This window comes from Hirundo rustica, chromosome 4, assembly GCF_015227805.2.
Source record: "Hirundo rustica isolate bHirRus1 chromosome 4, bHirRus1.pri.v3, whole genome shotgun sequence".
Lineage (NCBI taxonomy): Eukaryota > Metazoa > Chordata > Aves > Passeriformes > Hirundinidae > Hirundo > Hirundo rustica.
The window spans coordinates 12452319-12464944 of NC_053453.1; the positions used below are offsets into that span (position 1 = coordinate 12452319).

General features: G+C 47.6%; 1 protein-coding gene across 2 annotated transcripts in view; it reads right to left on the reverse strand.

Moving 5' to 3' along the window:
* Positions 1-12026, reverse strand: part of RELN (reelin) — a 279101-nt gene extending 267075 nt beyond the window's left edge. For both annotated transcript variants that reach the window (XM_040061406.1, XM_040061404.2), the window contains exon 1: positions 11798-12026. In XM_040061406.1, the coding sequence (XP_039917340.1) occupies positions 11798-12026 (229 nt within the window). The remainder of the gene's footprint in view (positions 1-11797) is intronic.
* Positions 12027-12626: the final 600 nt, after the last annotated feature.

Sequence of the window (12626 nt, forward strand, 5' to 3'; positions counted from 1 at the left end):
TGCCTTAAGGAGTGAATTATAATTCTGCAATTTATTTTGGGAACAAACACAAGGAGAGTGGTCTGAATCAGATCTGTGCAGTGGCCGGAAATTAAATGGTCAGCTTGTCAGAAGTAGAACTGCTCGATTTTTGGTTCAGTGACCAAAATGAAAAGAAAAAGAAAGAAAAAGAGATCAGCTTGGGCCAACATAAAAGAAGTACTGTGGGATCTGGCACAAAAAAATAAATTAAAATATCAGTTAGGTCAATATGAAAATCTTCAATGAACCCCAAAAAATTAGATAAAGACTTCAGTTCAAGCAGAAAAGTCTCATTCCATTTTCCGATTATGCATATTACTTTTTTTTTCACAGTCAGTTTCACAATTAAGACAAATTTTCCAAAATAAAAATAAGAACTATATTTTGAAAATAACAGTAATACATTTCAAATATTTCACTTCTCCCCATTTTCCATTAAAATTTTACCAAATTTTATTCAAATACATTATCGGTTTTTGTCTTTGACAAAATCAGATTGCAAATTAAATCACTACGAACATGGAAATTCCAACTAAATAAATTCAGAGAATCATAGAATAGTTTTGCTTGGAAGGCACCTTACATATCACCTGGTTCCAATCCTCCTGTCACAGGTAGGGACATATTCCACTAGACCAGATTGCTCAAAGCCCTATCCAACCTGGCCTTAAATGATTCTAGGGATGGGACATCCACAGCTTCCTTGGACAACCTATTCCAGTGTTTCACCACTCTCACAGCAAAGAGTAACTCCCTAATATCTAACCTAAACGTACCCTCTTTCAGTTTGAAGCCATTCCATCTTGTCCTGTCACTACATGCCCTTGTAAAAATCCCTCTCCAGCTCTCTTGTTGACCTTTGGATAGCAGAAGACTGCTCTAAGGTCACCTCAGAACCTTCTCTTCCTTGGGCTGAATCGCACAAATTTTGTCAGCCTGTCTTCCCAGGAGAGGTGCTCCAACCCCTTGATCATCTCCATGGACCTTCTCTGAACTCACTGCAACAGGTTCAAGTCCTTCTCATGTTGTGAACCCCAGATCTGGATACAGAACTCCAGGTGGGGTCTTGTGAGCCCAGAGCAGAGGGGCAGAATCCCCTCCCTCACCCTGCTGACCACGCTGCTTTGGATGCAGCCCAGGACATATTTGTCTTTCTGGGCTCTGAACACACACAGCCAGCTCACATCCAGCCTCTCATCCACCAGCACCCCCAGGTCATTCTCCTCAGGGCTGCTCCCAATCTATTCTCCACCCAGCCCGCGGTTGTGCTTGGGATTCCTCATGCAAGAATACTATCAACTTGAAAAACTGACAGGGTATCAGCCATCAGCAAATGAACTATAATACTTGGAAAGTATAAAAATATTTGTCAGAGGTTTTGGATCTTAGTACTAACCTGAAAACCTGAATGATGTTCTGAAGACCACACTTCTTTTGGGCCAGAGTCAGAAGAGTTACTGTACAAAAATATTTAACGCTGAACTCTAGCCAGGGATTCTTTTTTCGAACAGACTAGGAGCTTTTTTTTATTTTTTAAGCACTTTTAAATACTGGTTATCTCTCATTTTGACACCTGGCATACCCACAAACTGCTGCACTGCAAGGCTCGGCAACAGTTTGTTACACCAGGACCTTTGCCTTGGCCAGTTTGAGTGTTTTGTTTTTCCCTGCAGTTCTCGCTATAATAATCATTTCATCCAGTGTCCAGATGAATGCGTCTAATTCTGGAAGGAGTGTTGTTTTTTTCTAACGATGCATTTCCCCTGCGAGATAGGAACACTGGAAGGTTACTGTGGGCTGGAAACCACAGCTTGTTTAGCCAGAAAGATAAACATTATCTATATTTCTTGTTCTTTCCTATGCATTGTGTTGTCCTGGAGAGCAGTGGGAACAGTGGAAGGCAAATGGCAGAGACCTTGCCAAGCCCTGTGTTGTGATGGATGACTTCTCACATCCCAGGGCCTGACACGAGGAGAGGCCACAGAGGGTCACGCTGCTGTTTTCAGATGTTAAAAATGTTGATCACCCACCCATTGCTTTCATTTCTAGCACAGGAAGAGCTCCCCCATGCAGGATCCACAGCTCTTCCATGAAGTGTTCCTCTGCAAGAACACAGGCCTCCTGCCCAGGAAAGCTGATTTTCTGCATCCTCATTATCTCTCTATTCATGAATATTCTACCAGACTTGTTGAATGATATAACCATAAACTACCTCTCACCCACAAAGAGAGACATATTCTCAGATTTCTTCAAGTCTTCTGGGCAGTGCCTGCGAATGGGACAGCAGCATCCTGCCTGCAGCAGGATGAGGAGGGGAAAAGAGCATTTGCTTTTGGATGCATGCCTGTGCATGAAAAGGAGCTTGCTCGATGAATTTCCCTGTACAGAGGTTTTTCCTTTGCCAGCTTTTGATTATCTAACTGCACTCTTGAAAATTACACTGGAGAGATGGAAAGAGGGAAACAGTGAGGTCCCTTATTCTGTGTGCTTTTCACCAGCTGAGTGTACAGCCACATTGCAGCCAGGCTCTGGAAGGGGACATGGGAGAGGTGCCAGCATCCAGACATCCATGGCAGCAAGGAATGGTGAACTGGACAGACACAGGCACAGCTGGAGCTAGGGCTGGCAGGCAGACCCTTTTCTTGTCTCAGCTCTCTCAGGCCGTACCTGTTTATTTACAAAACTACCCTTCAAATGGACATGGAAAGGAATAAATAACTGTCTAGTCTGAGGCTAAGCATGGTGCAAAAGAGCTCTTGGCATTTCATCTCACTCGGGTTTGTAGCTCAGTTCCCTGAGGCCAATGAGCATGGCCCTGTCTCCTGTGGGAAACAAGCACTCACAAACGTGTATGTGTGAGTAGAAACCATTCTGGGAAACACAGAGAGACCTTCAGCCCCACCTCTGATGATTAATCTGCTCACCGTGCTGCAGAAGACCAAGGGCACTCCAGTTTCCACTCCACTGTATCTTGCAAAAGCAAAGAGAGAAACCAGCAACCACGCTGCATGGCTGCACGCCCCAAGGCTTCTGCTCCAGGAGAGACACAACAGTGAACCACAACACCCAGAAGGCTGAGCTTATTAATAATGCTTCTCATCTAGCAAAACCAAATAAAATTTTACCCTGGGCATCTCACTCAAATACTCTGCACTGTCCCTTGGAGCTGCTTCCTCTGAGCAGGCAGCGAGGAGGAGGGGAGGAGGTGATGGGGGTGAAGGCATACAGGGCCGCCATCCATCCCTGCTGGCACCCAGCTCTTCAGCAAGGAGCTGGGACAGGCTGTCCCCAGGCAGGCACACCGCCTCGCTCCTGGCAGTGGGGCACGGCATCCCCTCAGAGAGGGTCTGGTCCCACTGCAGGGCTGGACACACACCGGGGTGCTTGTCACCCCAGAACATGGGAAACTGGGACAGAACTCGGGCATGCACTGAAGCACTTGCATAGTACAGAGAGAAACCTGCAGCACACAAAATTTTAGGAAGGTCAGTGTAGAAGTTTGACAGAAAGTGGGGAGGGACGGGATGTAAGACAGGGTAGTGTAAGGTAAATCTTGCACCTGAAGGGAGATGGATTCCTTGTCTGCTGTCACTGAGGGCTCCTCAGTGGCAGGTTGAACTTCAATAGACAAAGTCTGGAGAAAGGCCATCGATTTCCCTTCCCAAGGAGATGCTTGTGAAGCTCTCACAACTGGTATTAATATCAAAGTGCTAGAGAGGAGCAGAGAACAGCCACTTCAGTTTTGTTCCCGATGGAAAAATATGGCTGGAGGGATGCTATAAAGACTGTAACAAACAATCTCCACTTTGGTATAAAAGCCTTTGGGAAAGTGCCTGAACTCCCTTCCTGCTTCCCAACAGCTTTCACTAGTCACTCATGTCCAGTCCCCCAGGACACATCCTGCTTTCTAGACTGAGATGTTCACATAAAAGACATGGTTTACAACAGGTCATGAGGAAACACTAAAAGGTAGCAGACAGTGATGTCCTGATTCCCTGAGAAGACCAAGGATCCCCCCTCAAGTGGGCAGAGAGGAGCCTTGGACAGATCTCTGCCAGCAAAAACCACATCATCAAACAGCATCCCCAAACAGAGAGCTGTGCTGAGAGCAGCAGGACAAGGATGAATAGCCAACAACCGCACTGCAGGGAGGCCGGAGTGACGCAGGTGATGCTGAGGTTGGTGAGACAAAGAACAAGCCCACAGGTGCCTCAGCCTGAGGCTCAGCTGAACCCAGCTGCCCAGGAAACACCGATGGCACGGAGGCAGCAGCTGCTCCAGATGGTTGCAGGAGACAATGGCAAGGAGCCTGTGGCTCTGTGCCTGCCTGCTGGGTGCCATCCCCAGCCCCAGCCAGGACCTCTCCAACTGCAGAAGGACAGAGTAATGCCTGGTCCTGGACTGTAGAATAAACAGGTACAAACCCCAATGCCCCCAGACATCCCAGTACTCCCTCTCCATGCAGGATATCCACACCTCCAACGTGGTCTTATTTAAGGCAAATGTTCAGTGAGAGATATATTAAAACAAAACAAAGTCTTCCAAAAAACCCACTTACTTGACCCTTCTCATCCTTTTAGGAAAAGAGTAAAATGCATAGCTGTGGGTCTCATCTGAGCAGTGAAGGGACCTGGAGAAGGTCCCGTGGGCATGGACCTGATGGATCTCTGTCTCCATGATGCCACTGTCCATCGGCAGAGCCCAGCAGGACCTGTGTGAAAGCTATGGCTTTCCATTTCCATTTCCAGGACTGACCTGAGAAGGAGGAATGGAGGAAGACTACCTGCCTAACAAAAAGGCACTGTGTTGTCAACCTAGGAAGGTCTTTCCCCATGCAATCTGCCAGTGTACTTTGACAGATGTCAGAGATTGCACTTACAGGGTTTGTCCTATGTTTATCCCAAAGGTGAGTCCCAGCTGGTGGAGGAAAAAAAGGTGGGAATTACACAAACATTCCAGACACACATTGCACTCTGTGCACCTTTCATGCCCAATGAAAAGGCAGGAAATGTTAAGACAAAGAAAGGAAGCATGTTAAAAAGACTGAACTTTTCATCAGAGACTATTGAAATTCTCATAACAAGAGCTGGTATGAGGGTTTCATATTCTCAGAGGTAAGACAGTACCATTTCCTTCCCTCTCCATGCAGCAAACACTCATGACAAATCTAAACCACAGCTGGAGGGCATGAGACACACAATGAAAATAAAGGTTGCATCTGAATCCATCCCAGCTGCATCACCACAGCTATTATCAGATTGAAAATCATACTTCAACCAGTCAATATGCAAATAGTGTAGTATTGCACCATCACAAAATGCCAAAGAGTTTCAAAAGAAGTGGCCTCCAAAAACCCAGATCAAGGCAATAACAAGGAAAATGAGAAATGTCTGACAGTCTTGCCCTGTTCTACACAATGAGCTAACAGAGGTTTGGTGGAATAATCAGTGAGGGAAATGGAGAAATGCCCTACACACCACCATGTCAAAATAACTGACTCATAAATCATTTACTGGTCACCTTTGGTCTTGAAGGTTAATATCTTGTTTTATATATATATATATATATACACCTATTTATAAATATACCTATTTATATACAATTACAAATATTCATTATTTTTAAGAAAAATACATGTTAGAAATTTCTACTTAAAAGCAGTTTACATGGACAGATTTTGGCAATGAATTCCACAGATAAATTATGCTTAGTAGAAAATATCTCAGGACACAGAAATCAGAAAATATGTGCAACACTCTCACTGAAACAGTATTTTTGCACCCTTTAAGCATTTAGAGGCTTCTTTTATTCCTTGACTCGGGTGTGGGTGACGTGCCATAGGAGAGGTTCATGCAGGCATGCCAGCCCCCCCCGGCAGCTCCAGGCCTCGGACACTGAACTCGCTGAGGCAGAGATCATTTTTTCACGCACGCAGCCCAGCCCAGCCCAGCCCAGCCCAGTCTGCCCTACACAGACCCGCCATACCAACAATGCCGTGTCTGTCCCACGGTCAGATGTCACCTCACAAATGTGGGTCATGCCAGCGTGCTATGCTGCCTTTGATTTCTGTTATTTGGGGCAATCAAATCTCCTTTGCAGGGGGGAGCAGCCCCCTGATGAGGGGAGAAAGGATTTAACCGGAGATTACGTCTCTTCTGTAAATTTGCAAGAAAGGCTCATTTAGGCCTTTGTGGACCTTCTACCTCCTTTCATCAATCCCGTGCCTGACTACATCTTCTGCTGGGCCATCTGCTGGTGCTTATGAAGCCCACAAATTAGTGATGACAGCCAAAACCGTTGAATTTAACATCTTCCCTAGCAAAACACGGTCTGTAAGAGGCTGTCAGTTACGACCTCGCCTACCTCTTTCTTTTAAGGTTGGCACCCTTCGTCAGTCTCCGGTCACAGGATCCTAAAAGCGTAACTCTTTAAAATCTGCAGACTCGCACCACATGAACTTTGGGGCCAGACAAGAGCTTCAAAAATATAGACAATGCATTGGTCAATATCAAGACCTAGAAACGCATATTGCCTTAATAACATACTACTAAGTAAGGCTCAGATCTGAGAAATTCAAAGAGGCCACAGTACTCATAAATCAGCCTTCCTTTTGCAAAGCTTACTTTATGCAAGAAAATCCTAAATACAACAGAGCGGAGTCAGGGTGCACTCTGGAGGCTCTGGTGGATGAAGGCATTTTTAGTAAATGCTGACCCAAGATGAAATTTTTACGTGCTATGAAACCCTTATGCAGCGGCAAGATATTGCTAGGGACCTCAGAGGAAAGGAGAGACTTGAAGATCAAGCGTCTTCCCCATTCCTAATAACTCCCTCACCATTGCTACCTACAGCCAGACTCAGGTTTTTAATGTAAGGGTCCCTTAAGAGAAGAGTCCTAAAATAATCCCTGGAGCTAACTGGACTCCCATGAACAAAAATTTTTCCACACTTCTTCAATTTTAAACAGAAAATGATGGAAGTCTCCATTCTTCCAGAGACCAGAGGAAGGTGCAAGTGGGTGAGACAAAAGGTTTTGAGGGAATAGCCTGCAAAAGACTCAAGAAGGTGACCTGGTTCTTGGGCTGATGCTGGGAAACAGAGATGCAAATCTGATCTTCTGTTACCACTGCACTAACATCACTTCCTGTGCATTATTTACTTTACTGACTCACTAAAAACTTCCTACACTTCAGCATAACTGGTACAGAAAGTATCCATGCCTGAGTTCCTGCCACCCAGTTACAACCCTGATTATACCTCAAGCAGCATCACTACTTAAATTCCAGTTGTTTTTTTTTTTTTTCCCTTCCTTTACGTCAAACTCAAACAGGTTTTTATTGGATAATGATTTGAACAATAAGAATTTACAATGGAAATACCCATCAGAAATGTAAGTGATCCTAATGAAAAGAGGTACTAAGTCAAAACATGTATTTATAAAATACAGTGGTCAGTAACAAAGGTGGAATTGGACAGACTTTAAGCAACTTTTTATCAGTGCTAAAAGAGTGCATAAATACCACTTAAAATAGTTGAAAACTATTTTTTTACAACCTATCACAGCAACAGTTCTAGACAATATACAGTATATCTAAGAATAGTAGCAGTCATAGATGGAAACTGATAACATTTGGGGACTGAAGGTTAATCCGTTCTCAAAAAAAAAAAAAAAAGGAACAATGGAGAGTGAAATAGAAACTCAAGTCCCATTAAAGAAAACTATTTTAAGGACAGAATGATGAGTTTTAGCATCAATCATGGGAAAACAGTTCAAAGTTTTTCTTAAAATATCTAAATCTGAAACCTTGGGAAAAAAGGAACTGCTTGCAGTGACAGCAAAAAAAATCTGAAGGGATAAGAACAAATACAGTATAAAGATAATCTGTTTGTATTTTTTAAACACTACAAATCTGACTGTTCATTTTGAGCTTTCTATGATTAAGGTCAGTAAAGACTCAATGTTTAGTCAAGTTTATCCTTATTTCTTTATGCAGTTCCAATGTACTTATCTGCCTGTAAATCATGGTACATGCTCTCAGAGCTGAAGGCGCATTGACATGGATTAAAAAAATCAACTGCAGATTGCAAATAAACCCAAATGGAGTTGTATAAAAATTTTCAATTTGTACTGGGTTTGGCTTGACATTTTTTCTAAGAAATTACATTCTACTCTGCATATCACAGAGGAAAACCCAGGAGAAAACCAAAAGAGGATCATCCCTATCTACCAGGAAAGTTACAAGCAAGCCAGGCAAGCCCTGATGCTTCTCCCCAAACACACAGCCACCCCTTGGCTGAAAAGAAGCTGAGCAGGTGCCTACATTAAACCAGTGCACACTGTCAGTTTGCATTTGAGCAAGCCCATAAGTGCTTTGCCAGCTCAAGGACTTAATTACATTTGAAATAAGCTAATTCAAGGAATAAAAGTCTGCCAAAGGTAATAAAATTGTTTGCTGATGTATCAAGTCAGTCCTCTTATGTAAAAGAGTGTATTTATATGCAGCATGGGTCTGGTCCTATTCAATCAGTGATTAAATATTTACTGTTTGCAGGAATAGGGCCAAATCAGGAGTAATTTTAAGTATTAGGGGAGAAGTGTTAAATCCTAATGGAGCTAATTTAACTATGCAAAGTAGGGCATATTATTGCCTCTGTTTTACTTACAAAATTCAGAGGCACAGGGAAATAAAATGCCAGATTCAGGGTGCCAGAGAAGCCACTTGCAGAAACTCTTGTGCTTCCTGGGCAAGTGTCTTCTGCAACACATGCTGCTCCTCTCCCGTCGTGTTGGGCAGCACAAGGGACAGCTGGGCAAAGGGCCAGGGGCCCCTGTCACAGCTCCACTGGCTGCACAGTGGTTTGACTCCCCCTCTGAGTGCCCAAGGAAATGTCTAAACAAATTAGCAGAAAGTCGGTGGCTGATTTTTTTAATCAGAATTTTTCTCATCCAGCCCTTGGCATATGGTTTCACCCAATTCCCTCCTCTTTGAACTCGATGTTCTTGGATGCTGCTGTCACCTGTTCCTCTGGAATGAAGGAGCAGTAAAACAGGGCCTCACTGGAACTTGCAAAGATTCAGATATACTCTCTGAGCAGGTGAATTTTCATTGTACATATGTAAATCTCCCTTTGTCCTGTGCTTCTGTGCAGCATATCAAAAATCCTGCTCTGTGTCCTGGCAAGATCACCTTTAAAGATTTATTTTTAAATGACAAATTCTCTACCAGTACAGACTGGCATTTTTCAGCAGCATTAAACTGTATTATATAAAATTCCATGTTGCTTCAAATTATTTCTTCAGATTGTATACTCTTGGTTGTTTGTTTTGGTTTTGTGGTTTGGTTTGGGGGTTTTGTTGTTGTTGTTGTTTTTGGGTTGTGGGGTTTTTGTGTGTTTTTGTTGTTGTTTCTTGTGCTGTATTTCTATATTTAACGTTGATAATTATTATATTTAAAACTACTCACCTATTTCAAAATATCTAACTGATTAAGTGTGCTTAGCTCAAAAATATGTCTGCTGCACTGTGCATAGCAAATAGACAGTGGTTCTTGACATGGTTTGGCATGGGTAGGTTTTTAGTCAATGCACGAATTTGGAAAGAAATCACCGTTGCAAGTTTGATATAAATTCGGAGTCTGGCGAGCTGTACCTGAACCTTGCGCTGTGTAAACAAGTTAAGTTTTCAAGTTCGGCTTGCGGACTTCCTTCCCGTGTCCATGCCCTGAACGCGTCCGATTTCTTTACACTTGTTTAACGGGGTGGCTTTAAAGACACCCCGAGGTGGTCGGGTTGCACCCCGGACAGAGGCTGGACTCCGGCTGCGATGGTGCCGGGGCAGTGCCCGCTCCAGACGGGAACGCGCATCCGGGGAGATGCGGCAGGAGCTGCTCCGCAAAACCCGAGAGCGGACAGCAGAAATCCCACGAGGCGGCAGAGGCAGATTCAAAGACGCCGCATTTTGCTCGGTCGCGAAACAGCGACGGAAAACCCAGCCTCGGCCACCTGAAATGTCTGGAGCGCAGCTGGGGCGCTGCTCCGCAAGCTGGTGCTTCAAAATTCAAAAACCTTTTTAAAAGGGCGGGCGGCAGAAGAGCATCCCCAGAGGAACAAACTCTGTGCCTGCTCCTCACCATGCAGGACAGCCGGACAGCCCTGCCCGCCACCATCCTCTATCCCTAGACCAGCAAAGAGGCTTAAATACGGGCTGAAGGTTTGGGGGGAAAAAAAGGCAGCAGCGTGGAAAGGGGTGATTCTGTCATTTATGTGGTTGAAACATAGTTTCAAAACCCCAGCATTTAAAATAGCGTCAAATGGAAATCCCGGCTTCTTTTTTCTCTCTGCACGTCCGTGGTTCAGCAGTTTGAATGCAGTTTACCTAACCTTAGTGTGTATTAGGGGCGGTAAGATCTAAGGTTCTAAGGAAAATAATTACCTGGTGAAGTCATATAACTTACATATGTGGTTTTTTAGAAAGGTCACTAGTATTTTAAAATCAAATGTTTCCTATGAATTTGGTAAAACTATACTGTTAAAGCTTACACATAGACAAAAACTTCAGGGTGCCTTATATTGTGTGAAAATGAGTATTTGATGTGTTCGGGGTTTATGTCTTTACAGTAAAAATTTCAATTAGAATCTTCACATAACTCAACTATTCAATCATTTACCTAAAACTTAAATTTTGAGCTGGAACACATCAAAGTCAGAAGTTTAATTCCATCTTTAGCCAGCGACTATCACACAGTATCTGCTTTTGAGCAAGGTGTTGAAAATAAACATTTGTTGTCATTTTCTCCGATTTCCAATCTTCTGCTGCAGAGTTAGCTGTTATTATTCTCTAGCATTGCAAACTCCAAACACACAAAGAGAGAAGAAGGACTAGCGAATGTAGCCTTAAGCAGTCTCCCACCGTTATGAATTTAAAAATGTTTCACACATGGAAGTTTTCTATACAGAGAAATGGTGGCGAGGTTGTGCTGGTTTCCAGGGTCACTGCAGCCGAAAGCAGCTTCCCACAGCAGTCTACCTGCCCGCTCGGCCCCGCTCGGCCCCGCTCGGCCCCGGGCTGTGCCCCTTACCCAGTACAGCCCCCAAGGAGAGACACTACTTTGCGACCAATTTTGCCTATTCTTTCTAGTTCATTCTCCTCCGCCCGGGCGCTTACGAAAAGCAGGGGATTTTTATTAATTCTGGGCACGACCTTCAATCTCCAAGGCCACCTGCGAGTGCCTGACCCGCGGCTGCCATCCGTGGCCCCTGCAAAGGAGCAACAGGCTGGCCGGCTGCCGCGTCCGCTCCGGGCGCTCCGCGGTGACACCGCCGTGACATCGCGGTGACATCGCGGTGACCCGATGGCAGTCGCCAGCCGCGGCACCGCGCAGTCCCCCAGGAGAGGGAGATGCGCTCGGGCTCCGAAAGCCGCTGAACTGGGAAAGGGGCGCGCTGCCAGCAACTCGTGCTGCTCCGGATCCGGCCCAGAGCCGGCTGAGGAGCGCGGGCTCGGGATTTCCTCTGCTCCGGGCTGCGCCGGGCGGGAGCCGCGCCGAGGCCAGGCGGCGCTGGGACGGGAGCGCGGGCGGCGGTCGGGGGGCCCGGGGCAGGTGAGGACGGGCCCGCACGGACGGGGTGCCCCGCCGGGGCCGCCCTGGGGCACGGCACACGACAGCGTGCGTCTCCGTCCGGGGAGCCGCTGTCCCCCCGCCGCTTTCCTCCCCGCGGGACGCTCCGGGGCCGCCCGGGGACGAGAGCGCCGAGCGCGGCGGGCGCCGCCACCTACCGTGGTACTCCTGGCCAGGCACGTAGGCGGCGGGGTTGCCCGCGATGTGGAGAGCGATGAGCACCTCGCCCTGCTCCCCGTCGCCCTCCAGCTCGCCGTGGTGGGTGCAGAGGAAGAAGAAGGGAGAGAAGCGGGCGCGGGGGGCGGCCGCCCGGCCCGCCGCCAGCAGGGCACCCAGGGCGGCCAGCAGGCAGGGCCAGCCCCCGGGGACACCCCGCCGCCGCTCCATGCTGCTGCCGCCGGCGCCGCTGGGGCATCCAGGGCACGGCGGGGCCGGCGCTCCGCTCCGCTCCGCTCCGCGCCGCGCGGGACGGGGCGGGACGGGACGGACGGGACGGGGCGGGCGCTGCCCCCCGCCGCGGCCCGCGGGACTTCGCGGGGAGGCGGGCGCGGAGCGGAGCGGAGCTCAGAGAGGGCAGGGGCGGCCCCTCCGCGCCCGAAGAAGGCTGAGCCGTCCCCGCCTGCCGCTGCCGGGGTGCGGGGCACGGAGCTGAGAGTGCGAGGGCTGGGAATAATTTATTTCCCCCGGTGCCGGGGTGGGAGGGAGGGGAAGGTCCCTCCCCTCCTCCTCCTCCTCCTCCTCCTCGTCCTCCGCCGCCGCCGCCCGCTCCTCCTGCTCCTCGCCCTGCACGCCGGTGTGCGGTGCTGCCGCCGCGGACACGGGGGCTGCGAGCTGGGCTCTGCTGCCCGCCCTTTGTCTGCCGCCGGGTCCCTGTCCCTGCCCTGTCCCCGCCCTTGCGTCCACTAACCAGCTTCTGCCCCTGGTTCTGCTCCTGGGTCCCTGCCCTTGCCTCAGTCTCTGTCCCTCCCCTACCCCTGCCCCTGTCCC